The sequence below is a fragment of the Trachypithecus francoisi genome, unplaced genomic scaffold (assembly GCF_009764315.1).
Source record: "Trachypithecus francoisi isolate TF-2019V2 unplaced genomic scaffold, Tfra_2.0 Lachesis_group0, whole genome shotgun sequence".
NCBI lineage: Eukaryota > Metazoa > Chordata > Mammalia > Primates > Cercopithecidae > Trachypithecus > Trachypithecus francoisi.
In genome coordinates this window covers 141011186-141036046 of record NW_022681453.1, presented here as the reverse complement: position 1 = coordinate 141036046, position 24861 = coordinate 141011186, and the positions used below count along the sequence as shown (strand labels likewise).

The window sequence follows — 24861 nt, the reverse complement described above, 5'->3', positions numbered from 1 at the left end:
TTTAACTTATTTGTAGGTCTCTCTTTCACCCTGTGTGCAATTCAACACATGATAAAGAACACAATTTGAAATCGCTGTCTCTTGATCCCATGCCACAGGGCCTGTGTGGAACCTGGCTGCTCTGTGCCTTATAATCAGCCTGGCTGCTGTCCTGGCTGAGAGTCCCGATCAAAGGGGGATATTGGCTGCAATAGCAGTAATCATTCTACCCTCTGGTGCCCAGGAAGTCTGTATGGTCAAATCATTGTTTTTAGATTGGCTCCCAACTGGAACCATAAGGTTCGTGCTACACCTGCGGGAAGACTTAAAGCCTTCATGTCCCCATCTGGTATTTTGGTTCCATTTCTTCATCTTGTATGCTTGGTAATGGTAGAGCAAGTTCCCATTAAGACCCTCTGGTAAAAGTAGATTCCAGAATTCAGTTTAGGCCAAGGCTGCCATGAGGCTTCTTGTTTCCACCACTTTACACCTTACACTTGATATTTACATCATTGGGCCAGCTAGAGAAGAGAGATTGGAGCAAGCCTGGCCAGGGAACTGCAAGATGAAAGTCTGTCACATCCATAACCCTGCTGCATGTAAAAACACAGAGAGGGGCAGGAATACCCCAAAGAGAGGGGATCCCCAGAGGTTTTACTATACAGGTAATTCCCTGAGGAGTGGACATACCCAGGTGGGATTACCACATGGGGACAGACATTTCCTGAGCAGAGGGCACCCCTGGATGGAACTGCAGGGACAGAAAGAAGAGACAGCTTAAGTAAGCTGGCCTGTATGTGCGCTGTGGCATAATGACTGACACAAATGTAGAGTGAATGAAAATGGGCACAAGAGGAGCAGATCTGGTTCTTACTGTGGACTGTGTCGCTGTAGTGTTCAAAGCTCCAAGAGCATCTTACGTCCTGGAGCCTTACAGGGGCTAGGCTTACCAGCTTCCACTAAAAAAGCCCAGCAGCCTGTCCTCCGTCTACCTACATGATTCTCATTTCTTAAAGCAGAATCCAAGTAATGCCAGCACTTGTGTTGGTCTTGAGATTATTATTGAGCTGCAGCATGCAGCTGCATGATTGTAGCAAAGGTAGTGTTATTTTTGATGATGAGGGCAAAATACAGGCTTTGACGTTATTGACTGGTAAGTTCACAAAAAGAAAAAACAGAAGGTTGTCTTCTGATGGCATGGTGTTGTTCAAAGAGCATTGGATTCCAGTTCTGCTTCTGCCACACTGGTGGTGTGACTTTGGCTCTGAGTAACATGATGGTGAGGGACTAACTGATCTCCAAGATTCCTTCTCTTCTTAAAGAGTCTATCGTTGTCCAGCTCTCTGAAGCTTTGCAGTCTCCTGGATAGGAGCTGGATGGAAGATGATATGCTTATGTATGGATCCTTTTATTTCTCATACTGTTGAGTGTGTGACCTTTCCTCAGAATAAACCAAATTTTAAATCTAGGTAGCTTTTATACAAGGTTGGCATGCTTTTAATCTGGTGAAGAAAAGCAAAATATCTTGTATCATATAGTTAAAAAATACCATTTGATGGCTGGGTACAGTGGCTCACGCCTGTAATCACAACACTTTGGGAGGCCAAGGCGGGCGGATCACAAGGTCAGGAGATCGAGACCATCCTGGCTAACACAGTGAAACCCTGTCTCTACTAAAAATACAAAAACTTAGCTGGGTGTGGTGGCACGTGCCTATAGTCACAGCTACTCGGGAGGCTGAGGCAGGAGAATCGCTTGAACCCTGGAGGAGGAGGTTGCAGTGAGCCGAGGTTGTGCCACTGCACTCTAGCCCAGGCAACAGAGCAAGACTCCATCTCAAAAAAAAAATATATATATATATGTGTGTGTGTGTGTGTGTGTGTGTATATATATATATATTTAACCTCTTTCACCTAAGTTTTCTCATGGGTAAAATGGAAGCATTAAAGTTTCTTCTTCAAGGGTGAGGATTAATTCACATAAAAATGTATACTGGGCTACAGTCCAGTGCCTTACCTGTAGTAAATCATTAGCAAATGATAGCTGGTGTCATTTTGATATTACTATGTATTTATTATATATATTTATATGATCATACTTTACATTTTTTACCTTACAATGTGTTAGGAAATCTCTCCATGTTAATAAATATAGTTGGGTCTGTATCTCAGTATTAATGGTTCTATTGTATTCTTGTACCAGACTTTAGCCAATTTCTTATTGATGGACATTGAAGTATTAAGTTGTTTTTTTGCCGTAAATGCATAAATAAAAATCTGTAATGAACTTTTACATGCATATTTGGCTTAATTATCTTTTTGAGATAAATTCCATAAAAAATTGTAATGAACTATATATATATTTTGTTTAGTTTTTGTCTAAGAATTTGGGATAAGTTCTTAGAAATAGCATTGTTATGTTGAAGAGTATGAATGTTTCATATTATATTTCTTGTTGCCTCTCCGCTTTATGGAAATGTGATATTAAATTATGACATCTGTCAGCAGTGTGTGAAAATGCTAGATTTTCTACATGTATCCCCAAACTGGGTTCTTTCCATCTTTTAGCTTCAGCTGATTTGAAAAGGGAAAAGTATTTTATTGTTACTTTGCATTTTTTGAATTGGTGACTCTGGACATCTTTTCTTTTTTTTTTTTTTTTTTTTTTTTGAGACGGAGTCTAGCTCTGTCGCCCAGGCTGGAGTGCAGTGGCCAGATTTCAGCTCACTGCAAGCTCCGCCTCCCGGTTTCCGCCATTCTCCTGCCTCAGCCTCCCGAGTAGCTGGGACTACAGGCGCCCGCCACCTCGCCCGGCTAGTTTTTGTATTTTTAGTAGAGACGGGGTTTCACCGTGTTAGCCAGGATGGTCTCGATCTCCTGACCTCGTGATCCGCCCGTCTCGGCCTCCCAAAGTGCTGGGATTACAGGCTTGAGCCACCGCGCCCGGCCTGGACATCTTTTCAAATGTGTCTTGGCATATTTCTCTTATGAGTTGTAGCTTTATGTTTTTGTATTTTCTGTTGTTGATTTGTAAGAACTCTTTGTATATCAGGGATAGTGAAATTTGTCTGTCATATTGCAAATATTGTTAAGGTTGTGCCTTGCATAATGAAAGGCATAAAGTATCTCAAATGAGAATAATCAGTGAGCAAATAATATATGAGTTTGTAGATAGTGGTCATGTACATGTTTAGAATGGAAACCTGCCTTTAGTGTCTCAACAAAATTATTTCATGATCTGGTTATTATGAATAAGGTTGTCCTTTTATTACTCACATTAAACAGTGCATACATGTTCAAAAACGTTGACCTTTAATGCATGTCCCCACATACTCTGCTGAACACTTTATTGTTCCCTTAAACTAACCATTCTTTCCAACTTTGCTGTTTTTTCATACATAGTTATTCTTGCCATATCCAAGGCTGGAAACCTTGGGGTTATCTGTGTATCTAGTCTAAGTTGAATGCTGTCTGGCTCCCATCATCCCTTCCTGGACAGTGCCCTCTCCTGAGGCCACCCCTACTTTTGGGGTTCCTGCTACTGTACTTAGCCCATGTGTTAGAATAATTTGATGTGTGCTTGCTTCTGCTACTAGACTAAGGGCTCCTCAAAAGCAAGATGTAGACTTTATTTACCTTTGTACCTTTAGACTCTCATGGCTTGGCTCATAGTAAGCACATGATAAGTGTTTATTATATTTGGTATTTCCATTTTGAAGGTGATGAACTCAGCTTCTGTATTCTACTGGTAGGTTAATATTCTTCCCCACCAGCTTTTTATTATGAAAAATTTCAGCCAGGAGAGTTGAAAGAATACCACAAAGAATACCCATATTCTCACCCAATAGATTTACTCACTGAGATTCATATTACTCTGACACAAAATCCTCTGCTTAGAAACCTACAAGAACGTACTGGCCATTGGATCAGATGTAAACTATAGCATTTGTTATCCTTAAATGGCTGCATCTAATAAAACGTAGCCCTCTGTTCTGGTCAGGCCAGTCTTCTTATTGTTCTTTTCCCATGCTGTCTTTATTCTTGCTTCATTGATTTTACACATTGTTCCCTTTTGTAGAACATGCGTCCCCCATTGTCTGGTCCAGAATTTTTATGCATTAAGTGTTCTGACTGCATTACTAGCTATTTTAGGTGACCACTAGATTTTGTCTTGATCTGATTTCCTTCGTTGAACCTAGCATGTTGAATATTGATTTGGCTGATATTTTTCAATAGCATTCCTGATACATTTGGAGTATAATTTGATTTTTTTTTTTTTTTTTGACACAGAATCTTGCTTTGTCTGTCACCCAGGCTGGAGTACAGTGGTGTGTCCTTGGCTCACTGCAGCCTCTGCCTCCCAGGTTCAAGCAATTCTCTTGCTCCAGCCTCCCGAGTAGCTGGGATTACAGGCGTGCGCCACCATGCCTGGCTAATGTTTATATTTTTAGTAGAGATGGCGTTCCACCACGTTGGCCAGACTGGTCTCAGACTCCTGACCTCAGGTGATCCACCACCTCTGCCTCCCAAAGTGTTGGGATTATAGGCGTGAGCCACCGCCCCCAGCCTGGAGTATAATTTTAATCCAACATTCACTTAGAAGACCTTTTTTTCCCCTGACAATACCTAAGCTCTGTTAGAGGAAAAAAAAAGTTGAATGGTTCAAGCAAGATATTCTGAATCTGTTTAATCAGATTGCCACAAGATTATGGTTTCTACTGAAGAAAGGAAAGATGTTGTTATACAGTGTTGGCCAGTTCCTTTGTGATTGTTCCCTTGAGTTTGATTTACCTTTGTACTTTGGAGTCATTAAAGCTTGTATGAAGTGCACAGTTAGAATAAGTATGTCTCAAGTCTGAAAATTGCCGTGGTTGAGAATCACTGGGTTAGATAGGGTCACCTGAAAAACATCTTAGAGCAAGGCCTTTAAGTCTTAAGTGACTGACTCCATTTGTATGTCTCCAGGTTGGCTCCACTATTTTGCAAGCTTTGTTACAGAGCTGAAGGTGGTGTCCTTGAGAAAGGTAGGGAAACTGGGAAGGAAGCTGAGGCTGGCGAGAAGTTTATGATTAGTTTTGGTTTTATTGAGACAAGTGTTAGTGAGATAACAGTGTTGGAAACTCCTGAAGGAGCTCAACTTAGAAGACGAAACTAGCGACAGATTGCAAAAACAGCAACACAGAGGTTAGAGTTTGAATTTAAGAGAAAGAAAGAGGGTTTAGAGGGAGAAATAATATAGAAATAAGGCAAAAGTCTTGGGATTGTTTCTTGGGCATATATATATATATATAATATTTAATTTTCTTCGTTCCACTGCACTCAAAGGAGAAATGATTTGGGCATATTTTTGCAGATAGTGTTGGGAGAAGCCAGAAGGAAAAGGGGATTCTAGAGGTAGGGAGAGAATCAAGATAATAAAGCATTCTGGAAACTAAGGAAAGAGTCTATGATAACTTTGAATTTAAATGGAAGTGTTTTGTTTTTTGTGCATCTAAAAGTGTTGTTAATATTTTTTAACAGCAAGTTTGGGCTATTCCAACAAGAGTATCTTTGACACACTAGATAGACTACCTCTACCCTATGGCTACTTACTGTCAGCCTTATCGTATTTGTTCTTGCTGGTTAGAGCTGGAAACTTGATCAGAGTTGACTAGAATTTCTCTGAAGAGAGTTTAATTGCAGAGTTTTAATATTCTATTTATACTAGTAGCCAATAATAAAAAGGTTACCATTTGTTCCATGCCTACGATGTGGCAAGCACTGTGCTGTACATGTCTCTCATTTCCTCTCACACCATTCAGTGTGGCATGTACTTTTATTAATCCCACTTTACAGAAGAGGATAAATAAATTGCCTAAAGTCACCTAACTGAGAGGTCATGAATTGAATTTGAATTTATGTCTGTCTGTCTCCAGAGATTAAGCTCTTAACCAATTCTAATAGACATAATTAACCAAAGTCCAAACCACTAGAACAAAACAAGACAGAGGGATTGTATGCTATTAATCAGAGTAAGCTAGACTGCTGTATTGTTTAAATCCTGATGTATGTAATATGCTCAAACATAATAGATTTCTCACTCATGTAACTGTTCAAGGCAGGTATTCTGGATTGGTGGGTGGCTCAACTTCCTTCTGATTTAGGAAGCCATACTTTCCTGTCTTGTATCTCCCCAGTATCCCAAGGGCCCATGGAAAGGGAAAGAAAACATTGCGGAGAGATAGAACCACTCCCTTAAAAGTCTTCGTCTGGAGTTGTGAGTTCTTCTGCTCACATACTATTGTCTAGAATTTAGTCCCATGCTCACCTAACTCCAACTGTGTGGAAAATATAGCCTAGCCGTGTACTTAGACAAAGAAAGGGAGAGTGGATTTCAGAGGATAGTTCAAATCTCTGCCACAGAAACGAAGGAAAAAGGATTGGTTAGAGAACTAGACAAGAAACCCTAAATAAGGTCTTGAAGATTCTCTTGATAGTCTCCTGAAGTTATCCTAAAAATGCAGGTTCTTTTGGGGTTCATTTCAGTCAATAGGATACAATTTCATAGGCTTTCATTTTTACAGATTGGTAAGGACTACTTATTAATTGGCCATTAAATAAATTATTGAGAATTACTGGTATTTAGTATTCATAAAATAAAATTGGTATACTTCTAGAGTTTATTGAAGTCTAATTCAGCAATCTACTAAAATGTCTAGCTGTTTTTCTGTGCCTGACAGTGTTATAAAGATTAATTTGCAGACACTTGCATGTACAGTCATGTGTTGGATAATGACATTTCAGTCAACAACAGACTGCATATATCATGGTCCCATAAGATTATAACAGAGCTGAGAAATTTGTGTCACCTGGTAACATCATAGTATAACACATTAGTCATGTGTTTGTGGTGATGCGGATGTAAACAAACCAACTGTGCTGCCAGTTGCATAAAAGTAGCACATACAGTAATGTACAGTACATACCTGACAATGATAATGAACCCATTTTTACTGGTTTATGTATTTACTATACTATACTATACTCTTAATAATTATTTTAGAGCGTACTCCTCCTTATATTAAAAAAAGTTAATTGTAAAACAGCCTCAGGCAAGTCCTTCAGGAGGTATTCCAGAAGAAGGCATTGTTGTAGGAGATGACAGCTCCATGTGTGTTACTGCCTCTGAAGACCTTTCTGTGAGACAAGACGTGGAGGTGGAAGACAGTGATACTGACGATCCTGACCCTGTGTAGACCTAGGTTAATGTATTTGGGTCTTAGTTTTTTTAACAAAAAATGTTTAAAAATTAAAAAAAAATTAAATAGAAAACAGTTTCTAGAATAAAGACATAAATAAAATATTTTTGTACAGCTGTACAATGTGTTTGTGTCTTACCCTAAGTGTTATTACAAAAGTCAAAAAATCAAAAAATTAATAAAGTTACAGTTAGCTAAGGTTAATTTATTATTGAAAAAAACTTTAAAAAATATATTTAGTATTGCCTAAATGTACAGTGTTTATAAAGTCTACAGTAGTGTACAATAATGTGCTAGGCCTTCACATTCACTCACCACTCACTCACTGACTCACCCAGAGCAACTTCCAGTTCCGCAAGCGTCATTCATGGTAAATATTCTATACAGGTGTATTCATTTTTAAGTTTTCATACTATATTTTCACTGTACTTTTTCTGTGTTTAGATACACAAATACATATTATTGTGTTACAGTTGCCTACAGGATTCAGTGCAGTAACATGCTGTATAGGTTTGTAGCCTTGGACCAATAAGCTATACTGTATAGTCTGGGTATGTCGTAGGTTATGCCATCTAGGTTTGTATGAGTACACTCTATGATGTTTCCACAACAGTGAAACTGCCCATTTCTCAGAACTGTCTTTGTCATTAAGTGATGCATGACCGTAAATGGTTGGAATTCTCTAAATTGTCAGAAGGATCCTTTGTTATCAGTTCATTGTTGATATTGTCTTCAGTTGGTCATGATTTTGGCTTGAGGTTTACTCTTTGGCTGCTGACTATTTTTTGTTATTAATATTTGGGCACTGTGTTACTTGTTTTATATATTTAATTTTGCTTTAGGTCAGAAGATTCTGTAATATCTTCACTTTGTCATTTTATCTTGAACTGTTTAGCTCATCTTCAACAGAGTTGTATGGTAGACAATTCAAAATTAAGTTTTCATTTAGTAGGAAAAAACATAGAATTTGGATATCTCTAATGACTCTATTTTCTCTAATTTTAAGCTGTATATCATGGGAAACTAACTTCTTGCTTACTGTGAGCTTAACAAAGTAACTTCTTCATTCAATTTTCCTCTGGGTTTTTAAAGTATAAATTATAGAGCTTTAGGAAGATTATGTAGAATTTTGTACGTAGGTATCCAGAAAGTATCTTATATGTAGTGAGAAATTCAACAAAAGAGAAATTTAGTAAAGAAGAAATTAAATTTAAAAGGCAGTAGAGGAGCTCCTATATTACGAATGCTGTCTGTTCACTAAATGTGAGATTGCTATGTTCCAGATGCCAGATCGTTTGCAATCATTTCTTTCTGTCTTAACACTCTTGGCTGGGCACGCTAGCTCACACCTGCAATCCCAGCACTTTGGGAAGCTGAGGAGGGAGGATTGCTTGAGCTTAGTAGTTTGAGACCAGCCTGGACAACACAGAGAAATCCCATCTCTACAAAAATAAAAAAATTAGCTGGGTGTCATGGCACGCACCTGTGGTCCCAGCTGCTTGGAAGGTTGAAGTGGGAGGATTGCTTGGGCCCCAGAGTTTGAGGCTACAGTGAGCCACAATCACACCACTGCACTCCAGACTAGCCTGGGTGACAGAGCAAGACCCTGTCTCAAAAAAAAAAAAAAAGGCCAGGTGCAGTGGCTCACACCTGAGGCTGAAGTCTCAGCATTTGGGGAGGCCAAGACGAAAGGATCACTTGAGCCCAGGTGTTCGAGATGAGCCTGGGCAACATGGCAAAACCCTGTCTCCACAAAAAATTCAAAAATTAGCTGGGCGTGGTGGCACATGCTACTGGACTCCAGCCTGGGCAAAAGAGTGAGACCCTGTCTCAAAAACAAAACAAAACAAAACCACAAAACAAATACCATTTCATTTTCTTTGGTGGAAATATGCTGATGAATCCTCTCAATTTTTGTATGTTTGAAAATGGCTTTATTTCTCTTTTATTCTTGAGGCATATTTTGGCTAAGTATATAATTTTGGAGTAGCCATAATATTCTCTTGGTACACTGAAGATATATGATTGCTCTTCAAGGTATTTTGTCTTTATTTTTCTGCTTTGATTTTTCTCTCTCTTGGCTTTTCTGATGTTTACTATGCTTTTTAAAATTTATCTTGATGGAGGTATATTGAGATTCTTAAATCTGTGCCTTGGTATCTATTTTGTCAGCTTTGGGAAATTCTTGGTCAGTCTCTCTTCAGATATTGTTTGTATTCTAATACCTCCCCCTTTTAGTTCCTTGTCTCTTACTTTTTACTGTATTTTCTTTTTTTTTTTTTTGTCCTCAGGGCTTAATTCTAGATATTTTCTTTGTGCCTGTATTATTATTCATTGGTTTTTATCTTTAGGTTGTCCGATTTTCTATAAAGCCTTCCTTGGGTTCTCAATTTTGACTCATATTTTTAAATTCTAGAATTTCCATTAAAAATAGTTTTCAGTTCTTTGCCAAAGTTATCAATCTTGTCTTTTAGTTCTTTGAATATATGATCATTATTTTAAAGTCCTTTCTTTCTTTTTTTTTTTTTTTGAGACGGAGTCTCGCTCTGTCGCCCAGGCTGAAGTGCAGTGGCGCTATCTCGGCTCACTGCAAGCTCCGCCTCCCGGGTTTACGCCATTCTCCTGCCTCAGCCTCCCGAGTAGCTGGGACTACAGGCGCCCGCCATCTCGCCCGGCTAGTTTTTTGTATTTTTTAGTAGAGACGGGGTTTCACCGTGTAGGCCAGGATGGTCTCGATCTCCTGACCTCGTGATCCACCCGTCTCGGCCTCCCAAAGTGCTGGGATTACAGGCTTGAGCCACCGCGCCCGGCCTAAGTCCTTTCAACTACATTATTTGGATCTATTATGTGTTTGTTTCTATTGCTTGTTACTATTTTTCGTTTTCGTTCGTACTAACTTTTCTCCTGATTAATGATACAAACCTAGAATTTAGTTCCTATCAGGGTTATCTAATTCTCATTCACTATTCTGTTTAGAATGTAGCCTTTTCAGGTCCCAGTTCAAAGTGGATTTTATCTGACTGTCTTCCTTGATCAGTTCTCTACTAATTACATATTTTGTCCCCAAGCCTCCCATGGCCAACAGAAGCCCTGCTTAGCTTCTCACCCTCTCAGCAGAGACCCCAGAGAAACTGGTTGCAAGTGCTTAGCTGTCTTCTGGACTCCATTATTTCCCACTGCCTTGTTTTTTTTTTTTTTTAGAGACAGGGTCTTGCTATGTTGCCCAGGCTGGTCTTGAACTCCTGGGCTCAAGTGATCCTCCAGCCTGTCTCCAAAACAGCTGGGATTACAGGTGTAAGCCACTATGCCCAGCTTAGTTGGCTTTTTGTTATTCACAAATTTTTAAAAATACAGGTCACGTATTCCTTATCCAAAATGCTGGGACCAATAGTGTTTCAGATTTTGGGTTTTTTCAGATTTTGGAATATTTGCATTTATATAATGACATTTCTCGGGAATGGGACCCAAGGCTAAACATGAAATTTATATTTCAAATGCACTTTACACACATAGCCCAAAAGTAATGTTATATAGTATTTTAAATAATTTTGTACGTGAGATCAACTTTGTGTTAAGTACTTATGTGTGGAATTTTCCACTTGTGGTGTCACATATATATGCACATATTTATGTATGTGACTGTGGGTGTATGTTGTCTAGTTGTCTTCAGCAGAAGAGTTTGAACCCTTTAATCTACTGTCCTGGAAGTGGAAGTCTTGGCTTGTGTTCATAGTTAATATGTCACTTTGAGGATGTGTAGTTTTGGAGGAAATGTATAGTAGTAATTCTGCCTAGCTGAGATGGGTACTGTAGAGAGTTCCATATAATTACACCCTGACTACTCATTACCCACTAGCATTTTTCTTTTTCTTTTTCTTTTTTTAGTAGTTATATTCAGCCCAGTTGTCTGCTTCTATAGATTTAACCCCCAGCTATCCTTTCCTCTTCATTGTCATTGTTCAGATCAGTATCAGCTTTTTCTAGACTACTTTAATGGCCCCCTAACTGGCCTCCCACTCTCTAGGCTGACCCTTTGTGATCTGTAATAGCTCCCTACTGACTACATCAGTTCCCTGCTCATGATGAATTGGTGACTCCCATTGTATGTTAGACAAAGCCCATTTCTTTTGTAATCTGGGACCCTAGTTGGATACCAGCTCATTGCCACCTTTCTTTCCTCCTACACAAAGTTAATGTTCCAACCATACCTGACCATTTGTATTTCTCTGAGCCTCTTGGCTGTTTTTTCATCATAATTTTCTAGGGAAATAAAATTTTGTTCACTTAGGATACCTCTCATTGTGTATCTGGCAAACTCCTATTCATTCCTCTGAATCTTGTTCAGATGCCACATTCTTTGAAAATACTTTCTTATTGTGTGACAGCACATTTTACATTGTTATCCTTCATTTACACAAATGTCTATTCTGCTGCATTCTGAGCTGCTTATAGAAAAGGATGGCGTTCTTTCCAAAGCTTGGCTCACACATGTACTTTGAACCATTGGTTGAGTCTGTCATATAACCCGTCTGAATCATGAGAAATTTGCTTTGATCTTGGAAGCCAGAATTAGGTATAATTGAGAGAAAATGGAAGTCTATAGCATATTTCTCTTTGCCATAGTAACAACCCATTTTCACTCTTTATTTTAATTTTCAGCAGATTTGTCAAAGATGAAAGTGACCTTATCAGCTTTGAATACTTCTGAGAGTTCTTTCACGCCTTTGGTGGTCATAGAACTTGCTCAGGATGTCAAAGAAGAAACCAAAGAATGGCTGAAAAACAGAATTATAGCTAAAAAAAACGATGGAGGTGAGTAAAATAGTCACTACTCAGACTTAGTCTGGCCTCCCACACTGTATGCTCAGTCACTAAAAATGTATTTGCAAATGTATTTTGTAATTTTCATTGGTATATTTTATTTACTAATGTTACATTTTTTTGCCTTTTATTGTCTGTCTGGGACCTGGAAGGAGGTCCTAAATCAACAGGAGGCTTTAAGTTCCCATTAAACTGAAAGCAGCATGAGTGGTTTTCTTCACAGCTCTAAATAGTATGCCTACTACAGTGTTTGGTGCATAGTAGGTGCTTAAAAAATATCTGTCAAATGAATGGACAAGTATCTATTGTATGGTCTTTGTGTGCCAGTTATGGTACTAAGGGAGAGAGAAATATAGTCTCTGCCTGCAAAGATGTTACCATCAGGGTAGAAAGAAATTTAAAATAAAGAAAAGTACTTGGAAGAGCTGTCACAAAGCAATGCATGGCATGAACAAATGAATCGTGTATATTTACTGTAAAAGTAAAGGGAAAGGCTAGATGACACCATGGCAGTACTTTCTGCAGTGGCAAGAAATGACTTCAGATGCCAAGGTTTAGCCTTCTCTTGAAAGGTGACATGGGTTCCCAGTCTGGGTGAGAAAGCAGCAGGTGTTTTAGTGTTTTACATGAGCAAATATTTTGTAAACTACCCAAAACAACACCTTAGTCTGCACAGAGTCTCTAAACACTGGACTAGACTTAGACTCTTAAAAAAAAAAAAAACTGTTACTATAAACTGAAGTTATTTCTTAAGAATAAAATTGGAATCAAAGTGGAATTAAAATTTTTTTCAGACAGTTGAACCAGAAGGAAACTTAAAAACAAGAGTATTTGCTTGCAGAAATGTGAGCATTTCACTGAACTTAAGTCTGTTCTTTAAAATTTTTGTAATTTAAGAATTATATAGTGTTTCAGTGTGAAAGATTCCAGTGTATTCCCCGTGGTCTTTTTGCTGATTGTGTGCCTCCAGGGACACACAGGGATGGGATGGGCATCTTTCCACACTTTTTGGGCGATCATTAAAAATCTTCCCAAAAAAGTGTTCAGCATCTTCCAGGTGAAGGGAGTGGATTTATACGCATGTTTACTTTTATTCTCTTCCAACCTGCTATTAAATTGACAATAATAATAAAAAATATGTAAAAGACCAAAGTCACATGGACCAAAAAAAAAAAAAAAGGAAAAGATATAAGAGCAGCAAAAAGTGGAAGCTAGGAAATAGGTGACTGAATAGTTATTGACTTGTCAGATTTGAGAAAGCCAAAAGTTAAGCCGACAGGGAAGGAAGTTGAGATGCAATTTGGTTTACTCTGCACAATACCCACAATGACTCAGGAATTAGGGACACTGGACCTATGGAGGTGGGGATAAAAGTAGGACCAAGAAGAAAAGGTAACTGGCTGAGATCCATTTAAGAAGTAATACAGAGTTTCAAATAGCTAGAAGGAGGATATTGAATGTTCCCAACACAAAGAAATAATAAATGTTTGAGATGATGGGTGTGCTAACAATCGTGATCTGAGCACTCTACATTATATGTATTGAAATACTACTATGTACTCCATGAATATATATACAATTATTATGTGTCAATTAAAATAAAAATAAATCCTCGAATCCCTTCCATATTCTACAACCCCAGCAGAAGACTTGAGGTTTATTCTCTGGAGATGGTCAGATGCATGGTTTTTGGCATAGGAGTCTATACACAGTTGAAGGCACAGATTCTGAACCGAAAATAAGATACTGAATACCATTCCCCTTTCCCCCACTCCACCACTCACATACCTAATTCAGTTTCCAAAATATTAGCAGTGAGATTCACACCTCATAGGACGCAGATTGGACAGTCTTTGTTTGGAGAATCTGACCGGCTTAAGACAAAATAACTAAAGGTGCAGAAATCAGGGAGTTGCTAACGGAAAATTATTTGACCAGACTGCCTTACATTAAAGGCCATCCTTGATGAGCTCCATCTAAGCCCTCAGAACTTCCGTTTAGCCTCATACGGCCCCTTTCTTAAATGTGAACATGTAATAAAAGATCACCAAACATCTGAGAACAATTCCTAACATGAAAGAGAAATCTAAAACTAAACAGATAAAAGCAACAGACTATTCAGAAGAAGAAAACCAAAAGATAATAAAAATCCCAGCACTCAGAGTTGTGAAAAGATGTAACATCTGTAAATCAAGAATAGGATATTATAAAAATCATTTAGGAAAAAAGCAGCTCTTATAAAGTGAAAATATGAAGTTAAAATGTAAAAACTCAGTAAAATTATTAGAAGATCATGTTGAGAAAAGCCTCCAAGAAAGAAGAGCAAAAAGGTAAAGAATTGGAAAATATGAGAACAAATAATAAGAAAATTAAAGGACTAGTTCATGAGGTACACATCTGAATAAAAGGAGTTCTAGAAAGAGAACAAAGAAAAGTGAGGTGTGAGGGCAGAGTGAAGAAAGAGTTCTCCAAGAAGATGATGTTGATAGGTTATCTTTTGTGTCAGTGGATCGAGGAGAGAGACAGTTGGCAGAGAACTTGGGGGATTGGCTTACTGATAGGTACATAATAAACTAAGCAAATGATAAAACAAGACAGCAACTTTTGGGAAAATGGAAAGTATGAGAAAGGAAAATCATAGCATACTGTATATAACATGTAGTCATAATCACACACTGACTTGATGTAACCAAAGGATGATTTAACCATATTGTGAGAATAGGTGATGGGAATGATGAATGGAAATGGTGAAGAAGGAAAGTGAGCTAAAAATCCTCATCTTCAATGGTTAAAACTGAAAAATCAAGAAATAGCTCTATAAGCATGTTATTTGATGACGTGAAAACAACTAACAAAGGAATCACCTGAACAATTTGAAAGGGAAAGGTTAATGGAGGGGAGGAAGACCTTACATTAAAGGCCATCCTTGATGAGCTCTATACAAGCCCTCAGAAATTCCGTTTAGCCTCACAGAACCTCTTTCTTAAACATGAACATATAATGAAAGATCACCAAACATCTGAGAAAAATGCTCTTTTTCAAAGCAAAATGTTGACAAATGGTTCTTCATAAAGGTTATACCAGACCAGGCATAGTGGCTTATACCTGTACTCCCAGCACTTTGGGAGGCCAAGGCAGGAGGATCACTTGAGGTCAGAAGTTCAAGACCAGCCTGGCTAACACAGTGGAACTCCATCTCTACTAAAATTACAAAAATTAGCTGGGCGTGGTTGTGTGAGCCTGTAATCCCAGTTATTTGGAGACTGAAGCAGGAGAATCACTTGAACCTGGAGGCGGAGGTTGCAGTGAGCCAATATCGCACCATTGCACTCTAGCCTGGGTGACAGAGTGAGACACTGTCTCAAAATAAATTAATTAATTAACTAATAAAAAAAGGTTATACCAATTGCCGTCCCACTAAAAATGACTGGGATGCCTTTCCCCAAAAACTCACTGTGTCTGTTTGGGTCTTCCAAACAAGAGATGGGATTTGATGAACAAGAAGTTTATTGAGAGAAATATTTGTGGAAAGAAGGAGGAGGGAGCAAGAGTGGGTCTAGAGAGCCTTCAGACTTTGTCAGTTTGACACTTGTGAAAGGAGAGAGGAGAGGAAGGAGAATTGAGTCCGAAGAGCCTCAGACCACAGCCCAGTTCTGAGAAACTAACAGCCAGGCTTAAAGTTGCCCTTTAAAGGAAACTTACGTTGTGCAGAAATGGCCTTATTCCAGTATCCCCTCTGTGCCCAGCTGATGGCTGGAGGCAGCTGGGGGAAGCATCTTAAGGTGTGGCAACAGGAGCCTGGCAGTCAACCCTGTTCTTCAAAGCAGATTGTCTTGAAGGGAGAGCTGGTGGAGTGGTACCGGTACCTTCACAGCTACCATGCTCACCAACCTGTTATCAAACTTTCTATCTTTGCAGTGTGAGAAGTGAGAAACAGCATATTGGTATAGTTTTTACGTTTGTCTTAATATGAATGAGGTTAAGGATCTTATATTTATGTGTATACATGCAAATATTTTTGTTTTCCTTTTTCTTTCTTTCTTTTTTTTTTTTTTTGAGACAAAGTCTCCCTCTATTGCCCAGGCTGGAGTGCAGTGGGGCCATCTCTGCTCACTGCAAACTCCACCTCCTGGGTTCGCGCCATTCTCCTGTCTCAGCCTCCCGAGTAGCTGGGACTACAGGCGCCCACCACAACGCCCGGCTAATTTTTTTGTATTTTTAGTGGAGACGGGGTTTCACCATGTTAGCCAGGATGGTCTCGATCTCCTGACCTTGTGGTCCGCCCGCCTCGGCCTCCCAAAGTGCTGAGATTACAGGCTTGAGCCACCGCGCCCGGCAAGGATCTTATATTTAAGAGCCATTGGTATTTTCTGTAAATTGAATACACCTTTTACTAAAGTCTTTAATAGCTTTACTGTACATTACCTAGATAATAGTGTCATAATGCATTCATCTTAATATATTAATCCATTTGATAAATGAAGTACAAATTCTGCTCATGATCCTGTTATCATCTGATTAATATTTTCATCATTCCTGTCAACCATCTCTAGAGGGTAAATAGTAAAGAAATAAATGTACCTTTAAAAGTTTGAGGCCGGGCGCTGTGGCTTATGCCTATAATCCCAGCACTTGGGAGGCCGAAGTGGTTGGCTCTCTTGAGCTCAGGAGTTCAAGACCAGCCTGGGCAACATGGTGAAACCCTGCCTCTACAAAAAATACAAAAAAATAGCTTGGCGTGGTGGCACACACCTGTAGTCCCACCTACTCGAGAGGCAAAGGTGGGAGAATCTCCTGAGCCTGGCAGGTGGAGGTTGCAGTGAGCCAAGATCATGCCACCGCACTCCAGCCTGGGCAATAGAGTGAGACCATGTCTCAAAAACAACAAAAATTGATGTAGGTGGAAATAATCTTTTTTCTTTATAATCTTTTAAGTAATAATTACATGTACATGATCAAATCATAGCATCTCTTTATGTTTTGGTAACTTATTTCAGAAAAATATTAAACCAAATAGAACATAGAAATTTATGGGAAAAATCAGTGAAAAGTTATATTGCTTTTTATGATTTAGTATTTAACATTCACAAAATCTGTTATAGTCCAGTGTAATTGTATTACATTTTTGGTTTTTCTTTTTACTGAAACATATTGTTCCAAATTAATTTTCTTAAATTTTGGTCTATTATGTTTATATTAAACTGCAGTCTTTGTTCTATATTTTTATTTAGTGCACTTTTATACCTAGAGCTCGTAAATACTGAATTCTTGTCTCATCTCCTTCACATTTGAATAAGTGGAAGGCCACTTACTGCTACATTTTTCAGTTTTTGCATTTATTGAAAAACTATAAAGAACTGCCATCCCTAATGTACTTATGTTATTTACTTGGAAGATGGATTTAAATTGTTAATATAATTTCTTTTTCTTCTACCAGACTAGAAACATTATATTTATTTAGAAAGTTTTTATTTTTGAATCTTTTATGTTTGTCTAAGATTGTACTTATCTTTTGTTTTTGAAGGTGCCCAGTTGTTGTTTAGACCATTGTTAAATAAATATGAACAAGAAACACTAGAAAATCAGAACTTATATCTTGTTGGTGCCTCCAAGATTAGAATGTTACTGGGAGCAGAAGCAGTGGGATTGGTAAAAGAGTGCAATGATAACACCATGAGAGCCTTCACATACAGAACCAGACAGAACTTCAAAGGTTTCGATGGTAAGCCCTAAGTTCTTTGTCTCTGTTAGAATCCATTTATCAAAAAGAAGTTTATGATGAATAGATCAAATAGTGAGTATTTTTTCAGTAAAGGATCAAATAGTGAATATTTTAGGCTTTGCAGTCCGTGTGGTCTCTGCTGCAGTTACTCAACACTGGCATTGTGGAGCAAAAAAGCAGCCATAGACCATAAGTAAGTGAATGGGTGAGGCTGTGTTCAATAAAACTTTATTTATAAGACCATGTGGCAGGCTAGCTTTGGCCTGTTGCCATCCTTTGCCTCCCCTGGATGAACACAAATTAGAAGAACACATGTAACTTATTTATATTATTCTATTCTAATTCTTATGAGTATTCAGTAGCTTGATACAGAAAAATCCTTTTTTTGGAATGCAGAATGATTGTCACCAATCAATTCTAAGTTAACAAAATACTCCAAAAAAAGTATTATATTTTCTAACTCTACAAGAAAACAGTCATGTAAAAAGAAATTAACTATAGAAAGTTGCATAAGTAGAGATTATTTTCTATAAATAACCACGTGTGAATATTTATTAGAAAAAATTTGTAGTAATGAGAAACACAGTAGTAGTTCAGTACCTTAGAAACCTCATTTCCTGAATTTTCTGGCTCCTGCTGAATGTGATAGGGTCATTGGTTCTATACTGGCCCCAAAACAGGTTCTAGTAGAGAATATTTTCAGGAAAGAACTGGGAAAGCCAGGGTGGATATGATAACAGGATGGGAGCTTAGCTTCAGAATCAAACTGATCCCTGCCAGGGCTTTCAGAGTTAGAAGATGTGATTAGACTTCTTTGGATTCACTTACTCTGGATTTTTATACCTGAGTGAATAAATGTTCAAGATGAAATTTACCTTATTTAAGAGGATTCACCTGTCAAATAGCAACAATATTTTCTTACAAGACTTTCTTCTCTCTCATTAATGGAAAGGATGTTTGACTCCAGAAGGGAATGGAATGGGCTTGAGAGTTTGAAGGAGGATAATTTGCCATATAGGCAAACTTCTTCGATTCCATCCCTGGTTTAACACAATAATATGTTAATAAGTTTAATATATTATTATAATTTAAGAACATACTGCTTTCTGCTCATTGGTACTAAATGAGATCAATTATATGCTTTTTGAATGTTTCTACTATAAGTATTAAAATGGTTATTGTAGAATTGTATTATGTGAAGGCATAACATTTTTTTTATTCTTATAAAATATCTAAGGAGCTTTATGTTCCATTTAATTTACCAGCTTCATACTTTGTTTACTTATGTTAATTACTTCTTGTTTACACCATTGTTTCTCTAATCTCAGGTAATTGGAATATTTTTATTTTGATTACAACTAAAATCTGGTAATTTCTGTTTTATTTTAGATAACAATGATGATTTCCTGACAATGGCAGAATGTCAATTCATTATCAAACATGAACTTGAAAATCTTAGAGCTAAAGATGAAAAAATGATCCCTGGCTACCCCCAGGCAAAGCTGTATCCAGGAAAATCATTGTGTAAGTCCTTATGTCAACCAGCTTTTTCCTTTTTTTTTGAGACGGAGTCTCACTCTGTCGCCCAGGTTGGAGTGCAGTGGCCGGATCTCAGCTCACTGCAAGCTCCGCCTCCCGGGTTTACACCATTCTCCTGCCTCAGCCTCCGGAGTAGCTGGGACCACAGGCGCCCACCACTTCGCCCGGCTAGTTTTTTGTATTTTTTAGTAGAGACGGGGTTTCACCATGTTAGCCAGGATGGTCTCGATCTCCTGACCTCATGACCCGCCCGTCTCGGCCTCCCAAAGTGCTGGGATTACAGGCTTGAGCCACCGCGCCCGGCCACCTTTTTTCTTAATAGACATAAATAGCAAATTATAGATGCCTTTTTCCCTCTTACAGAAGAATTTACACAAACTTACAATGACTTGTATTTTTATGAACATATCTTTTCCCCTTGGAACCTCAGTATATTGCACCTTTAAATCAATGTTTGTTTTGTGTTGTTGACTACTTATTTATCAAGGTCTCATAGCATACAGTTAGCTTAAAATCCAGTGTGAACACATATACATATTACTCAATTAAAATGAGCAAAGTTTGCTTTATGCCCTAACATTGTACATGAAAATCTGTGGAGGAATATAAAAGGGAAGACATGATGTTTTCCTGGAGCACTCTTTCCATTTCCTCTGATGTCACTGGGTATACAAATTAGAATTTTGCAACTTTTTGGTTTTGTGTGATTTCATTTTAATGAGGATACTAGTTTGCAAATGAAAGAGTTTATTACAATGCATAATTCCAAGTTTGCTTCAAACCAGATAGTGGCAAAGCTTCAGAACATTTTTGCTGCCTAAGATACACTTAAACATGTAAGCTTCTCTGTCCCCTAGTCTGTTTTTTTTGTTGTTGTTGTTGTTTTGTTTGTTTGTTTTTTTGAGACAGTCATATTCTGTCACTCAGAATGGAGTGCAGTGGTGTGAACATGGCTCACTGCGGCCTCCACCTCAGGGGCTCAAGTAATCTCCTGCCTTAGCCTTCTGAGTAGCTGGGACCACATGGTTTACGTTTAATAGTGTAATACCACCTTCCAATCTTCATCCAGGTGTTACTGGTGGGTCTTTGTTCTTAGAGCTCCCAAGGTGGGGGCGGGTCGCTCCCAAGGAGGGGGCGGGCCGCTCCAAGGAGGGGGCGGGCGGCTGGGGAAAGCGGCTCCCAAGATGGGGGCAAGCCTTTTCTTCTCTGACCTGGAGTTCTTGGCTTCACAGATTCCAAGGAATGGAACCTTGGGCCATGCGATAAATGTGATATTATAAGCTGTAAGTCACAGCTTATAATGTGGAACCCAGCAACTAGTGTTTAACTCCATTAGGATGAACCTGGGCACTTAGCTGCGCAGGAGCAATGGCGAGCTTCTAGCCCAATCGGGAGCGGCAGTGGGTGCCTTGCTGGATCAGAAGCGTGGCAGACGCCTTGTGGGATCCGGAGGGGTAGAAGTCAATGGCGGGTCTGCGACTGCGGCGAACAGCAGTGGTGGACCATGAGCAAAAGCTCAGCTCGAGCCAGAACAAACAGGAACCAGAAGAGTGTGCAGTTGCCAGATTTAATAGAGTGAAAACAGAGCTCCTGTACCAGGGAAGGGGACCCAAAGTGGGTTGCCGCTCCCTGCTCGAATGCCTGGGTTTGTATCCCTATCATTGTCCCTCCCCCGGTGCTCTCAGGCGATGGATGATTTGACTATGTCTTTTTTTTTTTTAAATTATACTTTATGTTCTAGGGTACATGTGCACAACGTGCAGGTTTGTTACATATGTATACATGTGCCATTTTGGTGTGCTGCACCCATTAACTCGTCATTTACATTAGGTATATTTCCTAATGCTATCCCTCCCCGCTTCCCTCACCCCACAACAGGCCCCGGTGTGTGATGTTCCCCTTCCTGTGTCCAAGTTTTCTCATTCAATTCCCACCTATGAGTGAGAACATGCGGTGTTTGGTTTTCTGTTCTTGTGATAGTTTGCTGAGAAAGATGGTTTCTAGCTGCATCTGTGTCCCTACAAAGGTCATGAACTCATCCTTTTTTATGGCTGCATAGTGTTCCATAGTGTATATGTGCCGTATTTTCTTAATCCAGTCTATCATTAATGGACATTTGGGTTGGTTCCAAGTCTTTGCTACTGTGAACAGTGCCGCAATAAACATACATGTGCATGTGTTTTTATAGCAGCATGATTTATAATCCTTTGGGTATATACCCAGTAATGGGATGGCTGGGTCAAATGGTATTTCTAGTTCTGCATCCTTGAGGAATCGCCACACTGTCTTCCACAATGGTTGAACCAGTTTACAGTCCCACCAACAGTGTAGAAGTGTTCCTATTTCTCCACATCCTCTCCAGCACTTGTTGTTTCCTGACTTTTTAATGATTGCCATTCTAACTGGTGTGAGATGGTATCTCATTGTGGTTTTGATTTGCATTTCTCTGATGGCTAGTGATGACGAGCATTTTTTCATGCGTCTGTTGGTTGGTTTCATGTGTCTTCTTTTGAGAAGTGTCTGTTCGTATCCTTTGCCCACTTTTTGATGGGGTTGTTTTTTTCTTGTAAATTTGTTTGAGTTCTTTGTAGGTTCTGGATATTAGCCGTTTGTCAGATGAGTAGATTGCAAACATTTTCTCCCATTCTGTAGGTTGCCTGTTCACTTTGATGGTAGTTTCTTCTGCTGTGCAGAAGCTCTTTAGTTTAATTCGATCCCATTTGTCAGTTTTGGCTTTTGTTGCCATTGCTTTTGGAGTTTTAGACATGAAGTCCCTGTCCATGCCTATGTCCTGAATGGTATTGCCTAGGTTTTCTTCTAGGGTTTTTATGGTTTTAGGTCTAACATTCAAGTCTCTAATCCATCTTGAAGTAATTTTTGTATAAGATGTAAGGAAGGGATCCAGTTTCAGCTTTCTACTTATGGCTAGCCAGTTTTCCCAGTACCATTTATTAAATAGGGAATCCTTTCCCTATTTCTTGTTTTTGTCAGGTTTGTCAAAGATCAGATGGTTGTAGATGTGTGGTACTATTTCTGAGGGCTCTGTTCTGTTCCATTGGTCTATATCTCTGTTTTGGTACCTGTAGCATGCTGTTTTGGTTACTGTAGCCTTGTAGTATAGTTTGAAGTCAGGTAGTGTGATGCCTCCAGCTTTGTTCTTTTGTTTTAGGATTGTCTTGGCAATGTGGGCTCTTTTTTGGTTCCATATGAACTTTAAAGCAGTTTTTTCCAATTCTGTGAAGAAAGTCATTGGTAGCTTAATGGGGATGGCATTGAATCTATAAATTACCTTGGTTTACCTCCTGCTTTTAGCCTAATTGGTATTTTAGTGAGCCCTCTTAACTACCTGATGGGTCGAGTGTGAGCTGAATTACAAGCCCTGTGTTTAAAGGTGGATGCAGTCCACCTCCACAGCTAGGCTTAGGAATTCTTAGCCTCGTAAATCCGGCTAGTCCTATCTCTCACAGGCAGACAGATGCCCAAGAACCAGTTCATATTCGCATTTCCCAGTTGTCACCAAATATATTTTAGAGCTTGTTTGCTCACACTAAGATCCAGTCTAAGTTAACCCATGTTTTTTGGTTATGTCTGTCTCTTTTAATATAGAATAGTTTCTCTTTTCCATTTTTTCCCTCATGATATCGACTTGCTGAAGAGACCATGCCATTTGTCTCTTAGATTTTCTCATTGTTCCCCTATCCTCTGTTTTTCCTGAAAACTGGAAAATTTTTGTCAAGAATTCTTTATAGGTGATGCTGTATCTTTTCTGGACTTCCTGATTTCCTTAGACATGATAGGGAATAGAAGGCCTTCTGAGATTTTATTTGCCTCTCTAACTTCCTAACTCTCTAACTTCTAACTTCCTCTTTTGTGTTCAGAATTGTGCCTTACTTTTGACAGAACTTTTTCTAATTGTAATCTTTCTCGACCTTCTTGCATTTTAGAGTATTTTCTTAGGATAAATTATAATTTTTACATTTTTTTATAGGAAGTCTTTTTTAAAATAAGATGTAGTATTTATTCTAGCCTATTCTGAACTGTATTCAGAGTTCTGATGAAAACAGAGTTTATCATCTGTACTGTGGACATATACATGATTCCTTTCAATATATAACATATAGCAGGAAAATACTTCTCCCAAGCATCTTACAATTTTTGTATTTATTTTCTATTAGTTTCTGTCAATTTAAAAAATAATACATGTATATGATGAAAATTCAAATAGTACAAAAATTTAGACAATGATAAGTTGTCTCTTTCCTGTCCCATGTTCCAAATGCCTTTGTTCCCTCCCTATTATATACCCTTAGAGAAATGCTGTTCAAGAGAAGACATGTTCAGACAGATGGGGAGTGTATTGTGCATACCATTTTGGATCTTGCTTTTTTATTTAACAATATATTTTGAGCATTATTGTAGAATACCAAATTAGGCTCATTCCTTTTCTTGGCCACCTAGTATTCCATCATATAGATATTATATTGATGAACATCTAATCATTTTCCTTCAATGTTTTCATTAAAAATAAAGTAGGAAAATTCCCAGAAGTGAAATTGTTAGATCAAAGGTATATGCATCTTTTAGAGTAGATACTGCCAAATTGCCTTCCATAGTGATTGCTTCAATTTATTTATGTATTTATTTATTTATTTGAGACAGAGTCTCGCTCTGTCACCCAGGCTGGAGTGCAGTGGCATGATCGTGGCTCACTGCAACCTCCGCCTCCCAGGTTCAAGCAATTCTGCTGTCTTAGGTTTCACCATGTTGCCCAGGGTGGTCTTGAACTCCTGACCTCAGGTGATCTACTCGCCTTGGCCTCCCAAAGTGCTGGGATTAGAGGCGTGAGCCACTGTGCCCAGCCGATTGCTTCAGTTTATAAAGGGAATGCATGTTATATTGAGCATTCAGCATGATGTTGGCTTTTGACTAGGTAATTTTTATTGTGTTTGGAAAACATTCATTCTTTTACTTTATTAAGAATATTTTGTATTTTAATTTATATTGTATATATTAATGACATCTGTGAAGACTATTTTTTTATCCCTGACATTATCAATATGGCAACTGATGTTAATAGAATTCCTAATATTAACTCATTCATTTATTCCCATGGTGAACCACACTTGCTTATATTATCTATTTTCCTGCTGACTTCCATTTAATATTTTATTATTTTTGCATCAGTATTCATATGACGTGAGTATTTAGATTTCTTTTTTGTTGTATTCAACAATTTATATTACATATACATTGTTAATTTTTTCATGTAGTTTTTATGTCCCTTGTACTTTGCTTTCTTGAGCCGTCATAGCCCTAGATCTCTATAACAACTATGGGAATTTCCTTATGTTCCTGCCAATTTGCTCTTTGTATTTTCTTTTACCTTTGTTTTATGAATTTTGTAGCTGTGTTTTGGCTGCATAAAGATTTTGGATAGATTTTTATTGTTGATTGCACCTTTTATCATTATGAAATATTATTCTTCATCTTCCTTAATGTTTTATTGTTGCTGAATTCAGCCTTGTCTTGTGGTTCTTGCCTTATTTCAGTTTGCATCTGTTAG

At 38.4% G+C, this 24861-nt stretch overlaps 1 protein-coding gene across 2 annotated transcripts in view; it reads left to right on the top strand.

Moving 5' to 3' along the window:
• ANO10 (anoctamin 10) overlaps positions 1–24861 on the top strand; it is a 261033-nt gene that overhangs the window by 4560 nt on the left and 231612 nt on the right. The window contains exons 2-4 of one of the 2 annotated variants that reach the window (XM_033212250.1): positions 11876–12028; positions 17562–17759; positions 19149–19283. In XM_033212250.1, the coding sequence (XP_033068141.1) occupies positions 11890–12028; positions 17562–17759; positions 19149–19283 (472 nt within the window). In that variant the 5' untranslated portion in view covers positions 11876–11889. The remainder of the gene's footprint in view (positions 1–11875; positions 12029–17561; positions 17760–19148; positions 19284–24861) is intronic. The other variant, XM_033212251.1, reaches the window with a different exon arrangement.